The sequence below is a fragment of the Oxyura jamaicensis genome, chromosome 20, assembly GCF_011077185.1.
Source record: "Oxyura jamaicensis isolate SHBP4307 breed ruddy duck chromosome 20, BPBGC_Ojam_1.0, whole genome shotgun sequence".
NCBI classification, from domain to species: domain Eukaryota; kingdom Metazoa; phylum Chordata; class Aves; order Anseriformes; family Anatidae; genus Oxyura; species Oxyura jamaicensis.
The window spans coordinates 1453471-1472723 of record NC_048912.1 but is presented as its reverse complement, the minus strand read 5'-3'; the positions used below and the strand labels follow the sequence as shown (position 1 = coordinate 1472723).

General features: G+C 45.3%; 2 protein-coding genes across 14 annotated transcripts in view; one reads left to right on the top strand and one right to left on the bottom strand.

Moving 5' to 3' along the window:
- Window positions 1-11764, top strand: part of ERGIC3 (ERGIC and golgi 3) — a 29086-nt gene extending 17322 nt beyond the window's left edge. For all 3 annotated transcript variants that reach the window (XM_035343843.1, XM_035343842.1, XM_035343841.1), the window contains 6 exons: window positions 2214-2245; window positions 2867-2963; window positions 5017-5081; window positions 8446-8582; window positions 9540-9595; window positions 10908-11764. In XM_035343843.1, coding sequence (XP_035199734.1) covers window positions 2214-2245; window positions 2867-2963; window positions 5017-5081; window positions 8446-8582; window positions 9540-9595; window positions 10908-10987 — 467 coding nt within the window. In that variant the 3' untranslated portion in view covers window positions 10988-11764. The remainder of the gene's footprint in view (window positions 1-2213; window positions 2246-2866; window positions 2964-5016; window positions 5082-8445; window positions 8583-9539; window positions 9596-10907) is intronic.
- A 1605-nt stretch (window positions 11765-13369) lies between these two features.
- LOC118176703 (CMP-N-acetylneuraminate-beta-galactosamide-alpha-2,3-sialyltransferase 2-like) lies at window positions 13370-18719 on the bottom strand. Of its 11 annotated transcripts, none has more exons than XM_035343846.1 (9): window positions 18597-18719; window positions 17190-17537; window positions 16520-17131; window positions 16124-16405; window positions 15739-15929; window positions 15430-15609; window positions 14968-15013; window positions 14523-14642; window positions 13370-14094 (listed from the first exon to the last, which is right to left on the bottom strand). In XM_035343846.1, exons 4-9 carry the CDS (start codon window positions 16391-16393, stop codon window positions 13927-13929), a joined length of 975 nt encoding a protein of 324 aa, XP_035199737.1. In that variant the 5' UTR covers window positions 16394-16405; window positions 16520-17131; window positions 17190-17537; window positions 18597-18719; the 3' UTR covers window positions 13370-13926. The 11 variants fall into 11 exon arrangements, with proteins under 11 accessions (XP_035199737.1, XP_035199741.1, XP_035199740.1 ...); XM_035343850.1 differs by having other exon boundaries at window positions 16520-17077; window positions 17454-17537; XM_035343849.1 differs by lacking the exon at window positions 18597-18719 and having other exon boundaries at window positions 16520-16696; window positions 16989-17131; window positions 17190-17754.
- Window positions 18720-19253: the final 534 nt, after the last annotated feature.

Genomic DNA, 19253 nt, shown 5'->3' with positions numbered 1-19253 from the left:
CATTTTACCTGTGGAAAGCATTACATCAGAGCACTTTTGGGAAACTTTATTTGGAATTGTTGTAACCATTAAAATTAGTGTCATGCACGATGTAAAGCTAGTTTAACAGGTTAGTCAATGACTGGTCTTTCACACATTCTTCTCTTGAATTTCTCTGGTACTCTGCTATCGATGTAAGGTTTGTCAGCCTTACTAGTATTCAGCTCCCACTTCAGATACTAACAAATGTGACATTAAAACTGATAAACACCGTAATCATACCAGCACAGCTGTCAGGAGGAAAGGTGCTGTCCGTCCCCATGCAGGTGGCCTGTGCCCATCGCAAGTGTTTGTGCAGCCTTGTGCTTATCCTTGTTTTAAAGTTGATCCAGCTGAAAGAATAGCCTCGCATCAAGCGATATTTATGTTTTGGTTAGTTGTGTTCTCTGATGTGGTTTGTGACCATGAGGAGGGTGGGAGGGGAATGAGCCATCAACGGAAAAATGAGGAGCAAAGACTGTTTTATTCCTGTGGCTTCAAGTCCAGTTTAAATGCAGATCCATCACAGCTGTAACTTTTCTCTGTAGAACGTTGTTATTAACTGAAAGATAGTCTGCTGCTGTCTGTACAAAAGGGAACAAGACTTAACGGTCAACTGACAGCTAACCCACTTAACTCTTGACTTAGTTGCGTGATACTGCAACATTGCATGGTATTGCTAGTAATTATTTTAAAAAATGTAGTGTAATTAATACTGAGGCCACCTCTTTCCTTCCCTTCTTTACCCAGTATTTGATATGTATTCCCAAATTTGTGGTAGATTGTTGTTGTTGTTAAATCCAAATGAGGTCTTTGATCCAGCTGCCAGCATAGACACACAAACAAGGCTGGTGGCAGTGATAGGTCTGCATACTTGTCAGACAGCAACAGGAGTAGCTGATGCCAGTGCTGCCTTGAGCTCTTTGTAATGCAAAACCATTGCCTTAATTCCAGTGACTTGATTCCTAAGCATCAAACATTTTCGCTGTGAAATGCAAAGGCTCTCCCTAGATGAAAGTTTTAGGAGAAGGAAGACTATAGTTCAGGCAGAGTGTTTCCTTTTCTAACTATACATTCTCTGATTTGCATATTTATATATCTTTGTTTTAGTAAGGTTTTTATATAAATACAAAAAAGCTTCTATTACTTTATTGAAAAATGTTATTAGGAAAAAAAATAGTTCACAGCATACTCACGTTAAGCAAGTGTTTTAAAGGAGAGGCTAGTTTCAGTCAGTTCCTTAGCTTTGCATCCTTTCTTATGCTGGATGGCATTGTCAAAATCCTTTAAGAGAACAGCATTCCTAATCCTCATTAATAATGCAGCAATTGGCGATCTGACCCCATCAACACATAAAATAATAGCACATGATTTTTTGAAGTATGTTTGTGTAGGTGAAAGGTGAAGTATGGCTTCCTGAGCACATGAATTTACCTGTTAAAATGTGCCACAGCCTCGGGTTACTTTAGGATATTTGTGCAACTTTGGATAAGCCTGGTAGGAAGGAGTGTTACTGAAATCTACTTGTAAGTTTTGTTTTCGTCCTGAGATTGATGCTTCTGGCATTATATAAAGCCACTTAAGTAGCCAACTAAAATACATGAATTCCTTTTAACATTGCCTTCCATGGCCCATATCTTTGCCAGGTCTCTTCTGGAAGCATAGTGCTGCCAGTGTCATTGTATTGCTGTGTGCAAAATGTCAGAGAGAGGGCAGGCTGAAAGGCTGTCCTTGCAAAGACTTTTCCTTTCCCTCTGCGTTCTCTAGGCAGCAGCAACAAGGCTCACAGGCAGTTTGCTAAGAGTTACTAAGATGCTGGTGATTTATTCAGGGCACTTTCATGCAATATTAAGGCACATGATCTCAGCTGTTAGTTTAGATGTCCTATTTCTATGTTTTTCAGTAATTAGAGAAGTGAAGCAAGAACTAAAAGGGCTGTCAGATTGTGATTGAGATAACAGTGAAATTTTCCTTGCTTGACCCGTGAAATTTGCTTTTGACATTTGTTGACATTTTTGACATTTGTGACACCTGTCACATACCCTACTGCAAACCAGAGTGAAACCCATCTTATTTTCTTGCCATTTTAAACAGTGATGGGAATAAGGGGAGCTCCCTTATAGCTAAAATAAGGTAAATTGATATGCTTGATATCATAGTCTGAACTATATTGTTAAACTATTTTTCTATTACAGTTCATGACCTCCAGAGCTTCGGACTTGATAATGTAAGTGTTCTCCAGGTAGTGTCCAAGTTCTCTCAGTCTGTTTTCCTTCTGGATTTCCCTGCCATTGCCACATTGAGATCTTAGCATAGATCCCAGATGTCTTTAGGTTTTACAAATCTGTGCATAATCTGGAACCTGCTTTCACACAGGGCCCTAATGTGTGTTGTGGAACATCGTCATGTTGCCTGGCAGGCCTGCTTCTGTCTTCCTAAGGCTGTCTTGATCTTTAATCTGTGCTTCCCAGCTTTTTAGAATTGACATTTTCAACTACTGCTGAATCTGTTGGAGTTTGCCTTATACTGGGATGAAGGCAGACGATGCCCCTATATGACTGACCAGCTGAAAGAGTGGGTGGGGGTGGGAGGGCTTGCTCTGCAGATGGGAGGAAACGGCACCAAGATCTGGGGATTTCAAACAGGAAAAGGAGAATCCATATCTTGGAATCTCCCATAAATTAAAAGTAATAGCAAGCACTTTGGAGTTCACTGTTAGGAAGTGCAAAGGAAGAGAGGACCTGCCAGAGCAACAATCAGAAAAATATACAAATAATTAACTTGAGTCCCATAGCCGTGCCACTAGGATGCTGTGCAGTTGTTTGAGTTATTAGCATTTCTATTTCAGATCAATATGACGCACTACATCAAACATCTCTCATTTGGAAGGGATTATCCAGGCATCGTGAATCCTCTGGATGGGACAGACGTCACTGCACAGCAAGGTAAGAGCCAACCAAGAGAAATCTTTTTAAGTGTCTGTATTAATGAATTAGATGAGAAGAGGAGCAAAGTTCCTAGTCTTTAACAAGAACACTGACAGCACTGTGTAAAACTCAGAGTCCTCTGCCTTGTGCTCTTTCTGAAACAGATGCTTCCACTCAGCCAGAACAAACTGGCCTACGTGTTTTGTTTTGATTCTGTGACCTTTCTGAAAGATGTCTCTTTTCAGTGTTTATGGATGTACAACAGAAGGTACAACACATTATTATTAAATGCCTACAATATATGTAGTTGAAGGAGACCCTGCCTGGCTACTGTGTGCAGTAAGATACAGCTAGAAGCCACAGGATAGGAAAAAAAGCCTAATGGATAGATGATGGAGAGCTGTGGTATCTGTCTGACCTTGATCTACCCAACTGTAACAGCTGAAGATTAGCTATTGCTGATCTTTCATGGATAGTTCTGACAGTTCTCTCCTCATGCCACTGCTGCTCAAACTGTAATCTTGGTTTATTCATACAAACCTACTTTATATACCACTCCAGAGATTAGTCACATTAGTTAGATCCATTGGAGTCTGCAAACTTTGTCTTTGTAGACACTTGAGATTATGTTATGTAATAAAGCTTGGAGAGAGAAGTTGTTTGGTTCAAGATGGTAGTAGGTTTGTTATCCTACCTGAATCTGTTCTTTAAATTTTTTCACCAACTATTTTACTATTTTAATTGTTGTATCCAAATCAAAGAGCGGTGCTTAAAATAAAATACAGAAAAATGAAAGGATGCCACGATGCTGTTCTTTTTCTGTGGAGTAACAAACTATGAGAGGGAACCTGTATTTGGTTGATAAAATTCTCTGTAGTCTAAAGCTTTCCATGCTGGGCATCAGCTATACAGCTAGAAAATTTCTGAGGAATTACTAAGACTGCAGGTATTTTCCAGAAAAGAAGTGGGCGAAGTAGATTGCAGGTCAAAATTATGTTTATTGCGATTGCAGGTCAAAATTATGTTTATTGCACACCAGGTAAGGATATTATATGTGAAAATTACTTGTGTGGAAATGGATGAGTAATATTCTCTAGGGAATTTCTGAGAAAACTGATTTTCAAAGTGATCGCTACCTTCCATTTTTTTAAGAGAACTGAAGGAACTGGCTGGTCTGAGGTAGCAGAAGGAATTCTATTCTCTATTCACTGATCCAGATGTTCTTCTTTATCCTGTAGAAACTTGATGTTTGTCATCAGGAGATTAAATGTTAATTGAAGTTGATATAGGTTGCTAATTTAGAGTTGAGTTATGTTTTTGTAGGACAATGCTGTTAAATATTAAGGTTTTCATGTCGTAGAGTAAGAATTTTCAAGAAGTTGTACTGGTAAAAACTATAGTATGATAAGTGGTTTAAAAAAAGTTTTTCACCTAGGCCAACGTTTGGGGCTGTTCAGCCTGGAGAAGAAAATGGTCAGGGGGGATCTTACCAATGTGTATAAATACCTTAAGGGAAGAAAAAACAAAGACAGAACTGTGCTATTTTCAGTGGTGCCCAATGCCAGGAGAAGAGGCAGTAGGCACAAACCGGAACACAGAGATTCCATCTAAACATCAGCAAGGACTTCTGTGCTCTGCGGGTGGTGGAGCCCTGGCACAGTTTTTGCCCAGAGAGGTTGCAGAGTCTCCCTCCTTGGAGATCTTCGGAAGCCCTCTGGGGATGTAGTCCTGGACAGTTGCTCTAGATGGCCCTGCTTGAGCAGGGGGGTTGGACCGGGTGACTTCTAGAGGTCCCTTCCAAGTTAACCATTCTGTGATTCTAAGAAAATGCTGGTTGTTTAAGTTTTAGTTGGAACAGGAACCATATTCACCTTGGAAAAAGGAAAAACTAATGTCAGACAGTAATTTTACTGTCATTGAAAGCCTCCAGTAGCTATTGCACAAAAAGATATTCCTTGACAAGCATCCCTGAACAAAATCAGTTTGTGCCTAACTAACCTGTAAGATAAACTTTCCAGCTCTTCACCATTTATCACAGTTATTAATTATGTTGATGTGTCTTTGCTTGTAGCTTCCATGATGTTTCAGTATTTTGTCAAAGTGGTCCCCACAGTTTATATGAAGGTAGACGGTGAAGTAAGTACCTTTATTCCTGTTGCTTTGGCTCTTTATAAAAATCATAAATCTACATGTTATTCTTCTGTCTTGTTACACATACACCCACTTAAACAGGAGATGAGGTTATACTTTAATAGCAGTACCTATTGTGGTCATACCTGCGTCACACCCTGCCTGTACCATAGGTATAAGAAATGAAGCAGCCTCAGCTCAATTCTTTTTCATAGCCTGCAGCACAGGATAGGATCCCAGCAAGATTCTGTGCAATGACCTATTTTTCTTCTCCTAGTTTATTTTTGTATATTTTAATATTTGTTTATTCCAAACATGTATTGGGTGACTTCAACTCTCTCATGCCCAACTCTATACAAGATATAAGCAGTAATTCAGTAGGGGTAATTGGCATTTTGCAGATCTTGCATGGTTCTTAGGGTTTTTTTCTTCTTTTGACATAGCAGATAATCCACTTCCTCACCATATAAAGCAACTGAAAGCCTTCAGACTTTAGTCCTCATATTCTGATTCTGACGATGTCTGACCTCTGGTGGAAGCAATACAAATTAATCAACTTCCTTCGTATTGCAGCCTCAGCAAAAGCAAGTTTCTATGGTGTAATGTCATCTATAACGATGCCACAGTGATTAAGCAGATTTCAGCCTCCATCCCACCTAGTTCAAAGTGACCATACCATTTTCATTATGTTCCCTCATGAATCCCTCCTAGTGTCTGCTCAGGAGAAGTCAAAGCACCAAGGAGATCCCAAAAGTGTTATTTGGAGAATAACACAAGATGAGCTTGTTTCCCATTTAAAAACTCTACTTTAGCCTCCAAAAGAGGGTGGCTAGATTTCCAGCCCCACTTTCAGAATACGTCCTTTTGGGATGGCTAAGATAAGCAAATTTCTGAAGAAATGTCAAGGTGAGATGAAGATCCTGAGAACAGCAACAAACATATGCTCTATTCTTAACCCACCTGAGACATCAGAAACAACTGTTATTTCTTTCATTCGTTTTGAAGCATTTACTTTAGTTGTTGTCATTCTTCATGGGATCTTGGGTGCTACAGAGGACCTCTTCTTAAAAAACAAAGGAACAAAAAAACACTGACAGTTATCATGATCTAGGCCCCTCCATAGTCTTATGGCAGAAGAGTGATTGGAAATAATTTTTTTTTTACTGCAAAGTGAACACCATCTCTACTGCTGTGTAGACTTCACTACCATTGGTACCCAGTATGCTCATCTAACCCTGTGAGGAAGAGACAGAAATACCATCTGCCGCAATACGTTTGCGTGCATTCACACGCAAAATGGCTTAGCTTCCCTACTGTATCCCAGGTTTTGGTTCTGTATCTCCTGTGCTATATGCATGGTCCATTCCCAGCCATTCTCAGTCTTGCTTTAACACTGAACTAGTTTCCTCTGAGCTGAACCCCAGGTGTGGTTCTGGGGCTTGTTTAGTGCAAGAATTGGTCTGCACATGGATGAAACTATGCATGAGTTTGACTCTCTTGTCATGCACAATCTTATAACACTCTACAAACCCCACAACACTGGGAGCCCTTACACCTTCTGGCTCTTTGCCCAAACTGCTGCCATTCTCAGGCATGCAGCATACATCCTTGCAGTCAGAGTAACATTCTACTACTGCATGTCAACACAGCCTACCTATTGCTTTAGGCACTTTGGAATTTATATCACCAGCGAATTATTAGTTATGTCAGACACTGTAGGAACCACGGATCTGTGGAGCCACATGTCCACAGTAAATTAAATACAGACACTCAAGCAAAACTATCCTACAGCCGTGTGAGCGGGACAATGTAACAGAATCCACTGGGGAGGTAGATATAAGTTGTATTTCTTCATCTGCCCTGCAGACTGAAGCTATTTACAGGAATCAGTTCTCGTGATAAATCCTTAAGTGGACTGTTCTTTTTAAAATACCCTGCCTTTCTTGCACCCATCTGTTTTTCCTGGATGTTGGATGGAAGTTACTTGCTCTGAGGTGGTATTGAGAGAACCTTCAGACCATGTCTGAAGCTCATTCTGCTTGGATTCAGGATGCTTCTGCAGTTTTTGTGAATGATTTAAATTCCTTATGTATGAGCGATAGTTAATTTGGAGCCCTGTTCTTATAACCATCTCCTGGTATACCATGGATTACAATTCTCTAGAGGAAATCTCACATGTAGATCCGTCATTCAGTTTTCAAAGGATTTCTTCTGTCAAAATAATTGCTTTTAGTCTCCAGGAGAGGAATCCATGCAAACCATGATGCTAGTACATAACTGTGGATCAACGTGTGTTACCATATGTGTACCATGACCTGTCTTATATAGTCAGCACTTGGAAGCCCCAAATGTAGAATTTGATAAAGAAACTGGATAGCTTCTTTTTTAGCTTTAATTATAATTTGTCGGATAGCCAATTAGGGATGACAGAACATAATTTAATTTTATAGAAACTCAGTTTATTTCCTATAAGAATAGGAATGGTAGAAACAACCTGTAGAAGAATTGCAGGGCACAGAATACAGCAGGGTGATTTTTGATATGTAGAAAGATGAGTGATCTTCGTCCTTCTGTAGCCCAAAAGCTCTCCTGCCTTTATATATTATTTATTTTCTTTCCTAACTCTTGAATATATATAGCCTTCTCAAACTGCAGATACCAGGGTTGTGTGATACCCTTTCTTCTGTATTCCGTTTATGCTTCACACAATAGTGTCTGAACATTCACTTTCTGCTATTTCTGTTTAAATTCATCCGCTAACGGCAGGCCTCTCTCAGCATTCAACATTGGTTCCCGGTGCTTCAGATGAGGAGATGATTTTTCATCGGATTGTGTGGGAGCTCAGTACTTCAAATGCTGACGCTTAGAGGGTTTCAGGAGTTAGTTGTTACAGTATTTATGGACTTGAAATGGTGAGAGTGACAGCACAAGGTAAAGCAAAGCCAATAGACTTAAGAAGTCAAACAGATCAGCGCCACAGGAATCTAACCTGTCCCCAGTCTGTACATCAGTGCTGTCTCCTGCTTAGGTGGAGTGCAGATTGGCAGAGGTTGACATGGACTTCGGGTTGAGGTTGAGAAAAACAGCTTATCCCAGTTACTTGCCAGTAGAGACCAGAACAATCCAGCCTGGAGACTGATGTATAGCTTGTTCTTTAGGCTAAATGTGGATTTAGCCAATAAATATCCCATAGTAAAAATAGACCTAATTCTGATGGTGCTGCTTATGACTCTTAGCACGATGACTACTGGCAGGACCCTACAAGTGAGGGGGCAGGACAACACTGATGTGGTTAACTGAACCTGTGTTTTAGTAGCTTTTGCTACTCCTTGTTAACAAAACAATGCTTGCTGCTTTTCTTTCCTGCTAGGTGGTAAGGACTAACCAGTTTTCAGTTACACGACATGAGAAAATAGCCAACGGGCTAATAGGAGACCAAGGTCTGCCTGGTGTATTTGTGCTATATGAACTGTCACCCATGATGGTTAAGCTGACAGAGAAACACAGGTAAGAGGCATTTCAATGTATTTTGTTCACTGTGTTGATGTTGTTATTTTGCATAGCTTAAAACACCGTCCTCACTTAGATGTGACTGCAGATGCCTGAGAGTCAGCCAAGCTCCTCTACAGTCAGCAGAGAGGATGAGGCACTCCCCAGTGCAGTTCCTTTTACTGTGAACATCTGAAACAGATTTGGGATTTTCCAGTGCTCCCTGGAATGTTTTAATCCAGTATCAGGATGGAGAAGTATAGAAGTCTGATATAATGGTTCTTAGTTTAGGCTAATTTCCTCAAAGCCTTTTATAATAGGAAATAGCAAAGCCAATGTGACCAATAGATACAAATGCAATTTATCATTTTCACTGTCCAATAACATCTTAAAAGTGCCTATAGTGGCACCTGCTCCAATCCAACTTGTTTACTTAGTCTGCATTTGCTGTCGCTTTTCTTCATGTTGTAGTCAGTGTGAAACCTGTTGCTTCTTTCCAGGTCCTTATTTAATCACAGGTTTGTAATTGCAGGGAAATGGAAGGAATTGTAGCTGTCAAAGCTTTGCACAGCCAAATTCTGTACCTTACAATGTATTAATATGTGCTTAGGGATTTTCTTTTTTCTGTTACAGCAGTCTGTGCATTCTGTCTGAGCACAGGTGGCTGAAATCTTAGCAATGAAATGCCATCCTTTAGGTTCATTAATTCAGTACTTGCTTCCTGGGGTTGCCACTGAGCTCATTAGAGTGCACTGAATACAGTGGTGCTTCTTAGTAAAAGTTTCAGTGATGACCTTCATCCTGTAGCCAACAGGGGTTATTTAATTGTTGAACCTGTTGTCAGTCGTTAATATTTATATAATGCATGCTTACATAGCACAGTTAATGTAATGATAATTATGAATTGGTTTGTATTAATTGTTACTTGTCATACTGAGCTCGCGCTGATTGTTCAAATTCTTTTCCTCACTTTAGGCCCTTCACACACTTTCTCACAGGAGTTTGTGCCATTGTTGGTGGCATATTTACAGGTATTGCACCTTTAAATTATTTCTCTCTCTAAAGAGTAAACACTTGCCATCTTATTCTTTCTAGAATCTTCATTGCTGGTAATAAACCCTTGTCTACTGGGGAAAGGGGATTTCAGCCTTCAGGAGGGAATACAAGATGTTCTACAGAGCTATGGGAGTATCTGATATTTGGTTTTCAAGTAATGCGGTCTTTCATATGCTATTTGAAATCTGTACTGTTTTCTTGGCTAGAGGACAGATCAAATCAGCTGTGTAACAGCTGTTTTTGTTACAGCATCAAATTGGTTCCACAAGTAGAAATACTTTCAGGGCAAAAGACAGTTACCGCGGGTGTTACTGAAAGACCGGATAGCAAGACTAGTAGTTCTATATTCTACAGTAATAGAATTCAGGTTGGAAAAGACCTCTAAGATCATCTAGTCCAACCTTAGAATAGAAGAACCAGTTCCCATTTTAGCTGCTACTCTAACTAGCATTAAAATGTCTGTATTTGTGCAGGGCCAAGTAACCACTTCTTTCTTAGATTGTTGAATTAAATAAAAATGAAGCTTCGTAAAGGCATTGAAAATATCTTTGCTTACTGGCAAAGATATTTTCAATGTGTAATGTTTCTATGTGTAAATTACCCTGTGTACCCTCAAGTAAAAGAGAGGGAGCTAGGCAGGAGCTCAGAGTTCTGTATTGTGAAAGCCGCCTTGATTGAAGCAGGGTTATCTGGATTTAGGGGTGCAGTAGACCTTTTCTGTGGTCACAAACAAGCACCAAGTTAACAGGCACCTTCAGTGTACTGGCTGGAGAGATCTGGGGAAAATACTGCAGAAAGTACTAAAGCATCAGTTTATTTTGTGTCCTTGGTGGGTAAGCATTGCAATCTCCTAGAAAGGGCATCTGTAAAGGGCAACGTGTTTTATCAGGTAGAAGAGCTTACTTTTAAGGTTACCGTGAAACAAGCAAAAAATGGAAAACATTCCCTTGGCAAGCTGGGTCAGGGTGGTAGTCGAATGATATAAAGTTTGCAGAATCAGCTTCTTTTCCAAACTTTTCTAATTCATCAGTAAGCATATGTGATTCATCTTCGCCTCATTTTTACTTGAGAGATCTTTTTCTGGAGAAGCATGGTCACCTCTGCCCTGCAAGCTGGATCTTGTCTCTCCTAACAAGATGAAGACCTTAGTCTTCTGAGCAGCAGCAGCTACTTTCTGTCTTGGCAGAACTGGAATTCCTTTCCACTGACAGAAGGATTTTTTTTCTTTCTGTGAGAGTTGGTCCCTCTTTGAGGCTTCTCTGGCTTGATCTGTTTTTTTCCTTTCAGTTGCAGGATTCATTGATTCCTTGATCTATCACTCAGCACGTGCCATCCAGAAGAAAATCGAACTCGGGAAGGCAATATAAATAAGCAGTGACCTCACCCACACATTAAAAAAAATATATATCTGTAAGGGGAACTAAACAGGATTTTCAAAATATATGTGATCTTCTGAGTACACGTGAGAAGAGGTTTGGAATTACCAGATGGCCCCAACTGCTCTTACTGTCTCATCATCCTTTGGCATTAATTTATGGATTGAACTGCTTGAAACTTGCTGCTATAAAGATTCATTAGCCATCTTGTCTGGCTGTGCAGACGCTACTGTAAAAACCCTCTTGTGTCAGTCCATGTTCATCCAGTTTGCCCTCCGAAAGAGCTGCTGGAGATACTGCATTCTTTTTGACTCCAGGAATAATGTACTATATTGTCATGAGACCTGTGATGGATTGAAGTTGACATCAAATAAACTTTCTGGCAATTTTAAAAATTATTTAATTTTTTATTTAAAATTATTCTTTAAAAAGTTTCTGAATGTGCTGACAGTGTATGCCAGACCTCTGTGGACATGTGCTGAATCCCATGTGCTTTCCTTCCAGCTGTCCAGGGCAATGTGATGAGGCCTGGTGCTCAGGATGTATGATGGGATGTTTCTGTATGATGGGGCATTGCAGATGCTTCAGATTGTTCTTATGAAAGATGCAAGCTAATGTTTCAGGAAAAAAAAAAAAAAGTGTTTGGAGTTTTAAATAATTTTAAAATTGGATTGTGTTTGCACTTCCCCTCTGTTTATATTTTGTACTAAAGTCCATCCTCTGTGTTTTGGTAAAGCATTTGGAAGAATAATTAAATTATTTGATCCAATCCTGGTACTGAATTGGAAATTATAATAAAAAGTACCTGCAATGTGGGAGAGTGTGAAGATAATATGATGATTTTTTTTCTTTATAATGATCTACACAAGTGAGTGACGTGGTTGGTATGTAAAATTATAGTGGGAGAAAATTGAAAACAAGAAAGCAAAAATAAAATATATGAATTCCTAACTTTTTGAGGCAAAACAGACTCAATGCTTTTAAATCTCAGCTCTAAATTTACTTTGGTGTTTACTCTAAACTTAGTCTGAGTGATTGGTACAGTTTATTCCAGCAGTGCATGGTGAGTATGACGGGCACAGAATCAAATGATGCTTTCGTTTTCTAATTAGCTGAACAGACCTTCAAAACAGGTACTATAAAGAACTACATTTTTCAATCAGGGGGAGAAGCAATTTGAGGTGTGGATAAGGTGACTCATTAATCTCCAAGCTAGAAAAAATGAGTTTGTAAAAAATGTATTTGAAACAAGGATATTTAATAAGTCCATCAGGCCAGGATCATATTGTTCTACTGCAAGGTGAGAAGAGAAGATAGTATCTGTGGTACTGGGAACAAAAAGTGAGCTGAACTGTTCTAGGCCCTTCAGTCACTCATCAGAGCACACAGCTTTGTAACTAAATTGGAAAGAATAATCAAGAGTGTGAAAATAAATGGAAATAACATAGTAAGAGTTTAACTCAGTGTTAAAGCAGCTAATCGTTTGACTTTGGCAAGAAAGCCAGTTACTTGTAAACCTCAGAAAACCATTGAAGAGCATCACACAGAGCACTGCCTAGCACCTGGAGAAGACATAAGGAAGGTGACGGGCAGGGTAAGTGCAAGACTTGCATTCTCTGGGGGCCCAGATAACAGAGAGCAGCATCTGGTCTGCAGACAGGGGACAGAGCAGAGAGATGGCAGTTTAATTGTACTGTGTTTGCATAGAAAGTGCTGAGGGATCCTTAAAGGAGAAATAAAACTTGCACAGAAATGGGGATTCCACCTGGAGAGGCAGAAATTAGGTGAAGCTAATGGTTAGATCAGGGATGATAACAGGTTTCTGCTATAAAATGGAAGCTGATGAGCAGTTGAGATCTGGTGACTTCCCAGGCTACTAATACGATGTAACAATGACAAAGCTTGGTCTGAATCAAGGACATTCATGTTTGTGACTGAAAGGAAATATCACGCTGCTGTGTTGGTCACTGCACTCTGCGGAAAACAAAAATGTAGCAGGGGTAGAGTAGTCCCATGCTTGGCATGTTTCTCAGAAGACATCTGAAAAACTATTTCTTTGCAACTGCTTTAAAATAATCTGCTTGGACTGGGTGGCTAAAGCTTTTGAATTTAGCAGCCTGCTTGCAAAAGAGGGAGTGTGTTTTCCAGTGCATCAGCAAAAAATGGAGCGTGGGGAGGTGCTTGCTTCTGTCCCTGGTCAGGGAGGCAGAGTGCCAGCAATCACAGCTTCTGCTAATCTTGCTCTGGAGGAGGAAACCTATTTCATGAAGCTCAGGCTTCAGGGTCTGTGATCTTTTTGTACAGAAAAGGGCTGAGATCAATTACACTGTCTTTTTAGAGCAGTAAAGTAAAACAAATAATAATAGTTCCACCTGTGCTTTCAAAGTTTATTCAACATATGATCATTTCAGCTGAACTTAAGGCTGCTTGATTTTTTTCATGTCTTAGTCTCCTTTGAAATGAAAATACTCCTTAGTTATAAAAAAAAAAAAAAAAAACAGGAAGGGAAGATGCCCCTCCCTGCCTGCCCAAAGAACAGCAATAAACCTCCCCCAAAGCCATCAGTGGGGGGAAATTTCAGCCCCAGTACATGGACAGATACATTGGCACAGCCGGCTGGGACGTAAACCATGCAGTCTTAGAACTCTGAAAGCAAGCAGTGAGCCCCACTTCTGTCCCTTGGTGTCCTGGTTGGTGAAGGCCTGGACCTGCAGAAAACATCTTCCTGGCTAAACTGAGCTCCCACTGCCACTCGTGCTGGCAGAGCCAAGCTGGTGGGCCCAGCACAACCAACACCAAGACCCCTGGCTGGGTGCAGTGGCCAGCCCAGGCACACAGCAGTGCAGGGGAGAAGCAAGCTGCAGAGCTGCGCCAGCTGCCAGCAGCCAGTTCTTGTGCTAACAGCTTGGCTTCAGTTTCTTGGATGTATGTTATTTGTAGAATAAAATTCTGCCTTCAGCTGCCAGTCTCTGGATGAGGCTGAATTCAACATCAGCGTCGTGGACCCTTGTCCTGCGAAAGGCTCCGGACCAACGGTTTTCTTCCCAGTAGTGATGCCAGTTCCCTTTGCTGTCTGCTCCAAAGCCAAACACAGAGACCTGCGGGCAGGCCAGCAGAGCCATTGCTGCGTGGGCCAAGAGCCTGCAGCGAGTGCCTGCCCACCCCTCTTGCAGAGCCATCACTGCAGAGTGGGAGAAGCCCTCTCTGAGCATGGAGCACCAGGGCCTGGGGGAAATGGATGGGGTGAGGGGGCACAGCCAAGCTGACCACGTCCTGGGCTCCACCAGCAAGAGTGTGGCCAGCAGCTGAGGGCCACAAATGGCCACACACACTCCACACTGGGAGGCTGTGGGTTGAGTGCTGCATCCAGTTTGAGCCTCCCTGCACCAGCATGGTGTTACAGGGGAGCTGGATCCAGACCCAGCAAAAAAAGACACAAGGGGTGACAGACAACTTGCAGCAAAGGAAATTCTCCACAGGAAAAGCCTTCTCCCCATGAGAACAGAGCACCTCTGGCTGTGCTCACCTCTTGGCAGGCGTGCAAGGCAAAGAGCAGCACTGTGAAGCCAGTGGAGGGGTACCTGCCGTGGCCCTGCAGCCAGGTCTCATGGATGTACTTGAGGAAAGCCGGGTTCAGGATCAGCACCTGAGCAAGGGCAGAGGAGCAATGAGCTGCAAATGGGACAGCCAGGCCCTGCCCCCAGCACAGACACAAGTCCTCCCTCTTGCCAGCTCTGCCCCCACCCCACTTGCTGCCTCCTTCCCAGAAAACAAGCCCAGTCTCTGCTTGGCTGTGAGGAGTTGGCTGTAAATCCTGCACTGCCTTGCAGAAGCTTCTGGGGTCACCTCACAGCCAATGGCGATGCCAGGTCACTGGTGGCCACCAACTCCTCATCCCCCTTGTCCCAGAGCCCCAGCATCAGGTGCTTGAGCAGAGGGGGATGCTCACTAGGTGCCTGCCCAGCCCTTACCTTGTTTCTGTCAGCTTTGATGAACTGTTTCACTCTCATGTAGGTGCTGCAAAAGCCAGAGGACAGCCATGAGTGTGAGACACCTGAGCTGCCAATCCTTCAGGAGCAGCTGGTGTCCTGCGACCACCAGCACCTGGCCCAATGGCACCCCCCCCGGCCCCTGGGCTGGCCCTGCAGTGTCCCTTGGGCTGGCCCCATGGTGTCTCCTGGCCTGGCCTTGGAAAGGGAAACATAAAGCCCACAGCTCCACAGGGGCTGACACCATCCTGCTCACGGGGCTACAGGGATGCAGGATGCCCAGGACCTGTAGGGACCTCTCAGCACCTGATTCCCCACATTGCTGTGCAGAGGGGGCAGAGCCCTTGACAAGGGACTCTGAGCCTTTTGCCTCCTACACCATGCTGCAGGCTCCTCAGTGTGAGATGCCATCCCCAAGGCCACACGACAGCGGAGGTGACGCACTGTGAGAGCTCTCCTGTAGAGAAGGCACTGGTCACCCACTTCAGGTCCAGAGGCTTAAAGGGGACTAGGACAAGGTGGACACCAGGCAAGAGGTTCATTGCACTCTCTGGGTACATGAAGTGATGGGTTGTCCTCACGCCAACATCCATTTCAAATCCTGCTGTCTTGGCTCTGTTCATCCTGGGGAATAGCAGGAAGGCGTGTCCCAGAACGAAGGTGCATGCCATGCTAGACCCAGGCTGCTGGGCAGGGATGTTGCTTGATCCCAGCCAGCAGCAAGGAGGGGATGTGAACCCTCGTGTCACCTACCTCAGCACCCAGTCGTGGGCATCAATCTGTGGGCCATGGCGGGACCCCTTCAGCCGCCCTGAGTTGCCCACCACCGCGCAGCGCCTGCATTGGGATGGGTCCCAGACGCTTCCCTTCGGGGCCGGAAGGACAGTGAAAAGCTCCTGGATTATGGCCTGGAGCTGGGTGCTGCTGGGGGGGCCCTGCAGGGTCTGGGGGAGCACAGGCAGGGACAGATAGCATCAGCCCCCCCCCAGCCTGGAGCCCCCTCTCCTCCCTGAGTGCTATGGAGAAGGATGAGGAGGGTGGGGGTTGGGGGGCAGGCAATGGGCATGGAAGAACCCTCTGAACACATCTTTGTGGAGCCCAGGAAAGCCCTCAAGCACCCACCCACACACCCACTCACCAGCCACCATTGAACCACATCCGGGGAGAGCTCGTGGGCTGCGCCTGTCAGCAGGGTCCCCACGGCTGCATTGTAGTGAGCGTTGAACCAGACGGAGGTGTTGGTATTGGGGGAGCAGCGGGTGGTGGGCTGGGGTGGGCGACGGGCAGCGAAGAGGGAGGGAGTGAACAGAAGGTGGCCAAGGCCAGAAATGGAGGCTTGGAAAGACTGCCACAGCACAAGCAGCAGGCACAGGGCCAGCACCACCTGCGTGCGCTTCCGGCACTGCATTCCTCATGCCACCTGCAGCGAGATGGCACCAGGATTGGTGGCAGTGGCACTGCTGGCAGGAGGAGGACTCTGCCCAGCCTCCTGGGACACACCGGGGTCCCATCCTGTGACCACTTTGCCACTCACCTTCCCACTATAGACCTGAAATATGGGTCTCCTTTCCAAACCGTTCAATGGCCTTATTGCTGTGCTCTGCTCCTGACACTGTCACAGTTACGCAGGTCAGGTCAGGGCCAGCTGGTAACACATGCTGTGCCAGGTGCCACGCTCTGCCTGCTGCACTTTTAGCATCTGTGAATGATGCTACGGATGAGTGGTGGCAAAGCTTCTTCATCTCAGCCCTGAGCCTGCCTCTGACTCCCTCCAGAGCAGAAGCTGTGCACCAGTAAAGCGGCTCCCACGCCTCCCACACCACCTCCCCACGTGGGCAGAGAGCCCAGCAGCCTCCCCACAGGAAGCCTCCCCGCCATCACTGGGGAGAAGAGCATGCAGGTGCTGCATGGCTGGCCAGGCACTCGCTCCCTGGTGGTCCAGGGACTCTGAGGCTTCAAGAGCACTAAATCTCCACTGGCAGGGAGGACCAAGAAGTGGTAACTGGTGCACATGTGTGTGTGCGCACCTTTCTTCAATAGCCCTAGCTGTGGGTGACGTTCCTGTCCTCCATCTAAAAGGACTCACATAAAGCTAGTCAAGGAAAAGGTTTTTTTCATCCCCACAGCATGCCCAGCACCTCAGTACCTGACTCCATGGGTGAAGGCAGCCACATAAGTGCAAGAGGTGCCCAGCATCTCAGTACCTGACTCCATGGGCCAAGGTAGCCACGAGTGCACGAGCAGGAAAGCAGGACAGCCTCTGTCTTGGTGTCAGGAGCAGCAGGCTGGGGGTTCACCACTGCACTGGGAAAGCTGAAGGACAGGGACCCACTCCTGCCCCTCACAAGGGGGGCTTCTGTGTTCCCCACAGCCCCTTCCTTGCAGGCATATCCAGGCCAGAGACAGGACCACGGGTGAGCACTGGGTTCATGTCTCCACAATAACCATTTTCTGCAGCACAGACATACCTGCTCTCCGTGGTGTCCAGCCAGCTGCCCAAAAATGGACCTGTGCAACGTGCCGCCGACAGCAAAACCGCTCCTCCTGGGTGTCTGAGCCAAGAGCAGAGGTGGGAGATTTGGCTGGTCCCGGGCAGTCACTCCCTGATGGTCCTTCCACGGGCAACTGAAATGATACTTCTCAAGGGGAAGTGCGCACAAGCCACTACCAGATGCCGGAAGCACAGCCACGGCTCTGCAGGAAGTGCAGCCTCAAAGCTGACCGTGAAATGCCAGCTCTGCACCCCAAAGACTCCCCAGTGCTGAGCCTGAGATGGCAGCTTGTGCCTGCCCCCCCCCCCCCCCCCCCCCCAGCAGCTGTGATGGAGGCACAGAGCATCCCTCCTGCAGTCACCCAGGGAAGGAGGGAAGCTGCTTCAGGAGCTTGCAGTCTTGGGTTTAACCTGCAGCCCCTGAGGGAGGGAGGATGCTCTGGCTGAGGGCCACACAGTCGGTGCCAGCGGCTCCATTAAGCCCAGAGCCAGGGGAATCAGGCAGCACAGTGACTAGTTCATGAAGCTTTTTGCAGTCACCCATTGCAGGCAAGAGGCTCAGGGCAAGGCCTGGGGGGGGGGGAGCAGGGGAGTAGTCTCACACAGCCCGGGCTCTGCTGATGGGACCTCTGCAGCAGGGCCACCCACACCCCTGGGGCAGCTGAAATGCCCCCAGCCCCACACCCAGAAGTGCACAGCAGCCATGGTACTGGGGCACACCAGCAGCCCACAGACCTGTCCCTGGCCTCGCTCAGTCCCAAGGGATGCTGCTCCGCAGACCCACAGATGGGAAAGGGGCTCCCAGGGTGTTGTGATCCCCCCCTATCGCCCGGCCCTCTCATTTTGGAGGAGGTGCCTCTGAGCGCAGTTGAGCAGAGGTGACACCGCCACACTCAGCAGCACCCAGTGCTAGCTGCAGCGGCTGCCGCAGGAAGGGGAAGTGGTCGGGGAGCCTGGAGCCTCACAGCAAATGGTGGAGTCAGCCGGGGGCTGTGGCCCCACCTCGGCAGTGCTGCCTGCCCGCCCTCCTGGCACAGCTGCAGTCACAGGTTATGCCTGAGCTGGGAGCCCTGACTGCTTTCCCAGGGCCCGAATCAGGCAATTCAACATAAAATCACACCTCTGGAGGCGGGAAAAGATGCCTGGCATGGACTTGCCGTCCTGCACCCTGCAGGTTATGCTGAAGGTTCAGCCTTTGCTGAAAACACAGAGGTCTCGACAGCCTTGTGCACCAGGTGCCTCATTGGCTGGTTTCTTTAGGTCACCTGGTCAGGATTTTGGCTCAGGAAGGAGTAAGGAAGGCTGTAAAATGTGCCTTGGCAACTGGAAAAAGCTAGCCCATAGAGAAAAGCCATACAATCTGAATTGTTTCTGATTTCACTCAAGGGGAGGTCAGCCCTGCTGCCCATGAGGAGGTTTGATGAAGGGGACTGGCAAAAGAGAAGGAGATAGAAACCTAAACCAGAACAGCCCTGCACAATAGAGCACTGAAGCACTTGTATTTCTTGGCAGCAGGCTCACAGGGCCTCTCCATTACTCCTGTGGCCAGGTGCTGCTGAAGCCTTGCCCTGAGCTGACGCAGAGCAGGTTTTCCAGAGCACCAACAGAGAAACCCTGACACAGTGAAAACTCAATTATCAAAGTTATTAAGCAGGTATTCTTTATTACGACACCGTACTGGTAGTGTGCTGATATTAGTGGGATATATACATATTCATTTTATTTCCTGTAAGTCTCTTGCATTTTTATCAGATCACTGAAGAATCATTAACATAGG

Bases quoted from the DNA above. Each gene is read 5' to 3' on its own strand.
- LOC118176703 (XM_035343846.1), bottom strand. From the start codon at position 16,393: ATGCAGTGCCGGAAGCGCACGCAGGTGGTGCTGGCCCTGTGCCTGCTG. The intron at 15,930-16,123 runs GTGAGTGGGTGT...GTGCTCCCCCAG, and splicing joins ATGTGGTTCAATGGTGGCTG to ACCCTGCAGGGCCCCCCCAG. The intron at 15,014-15,429 runs GTGCGTCACCTC...TGGCTTTTGCAG, and splicing joins TCTACAGGAGAGCTCTCACA to CACCTACATGAGAGTGAAAC.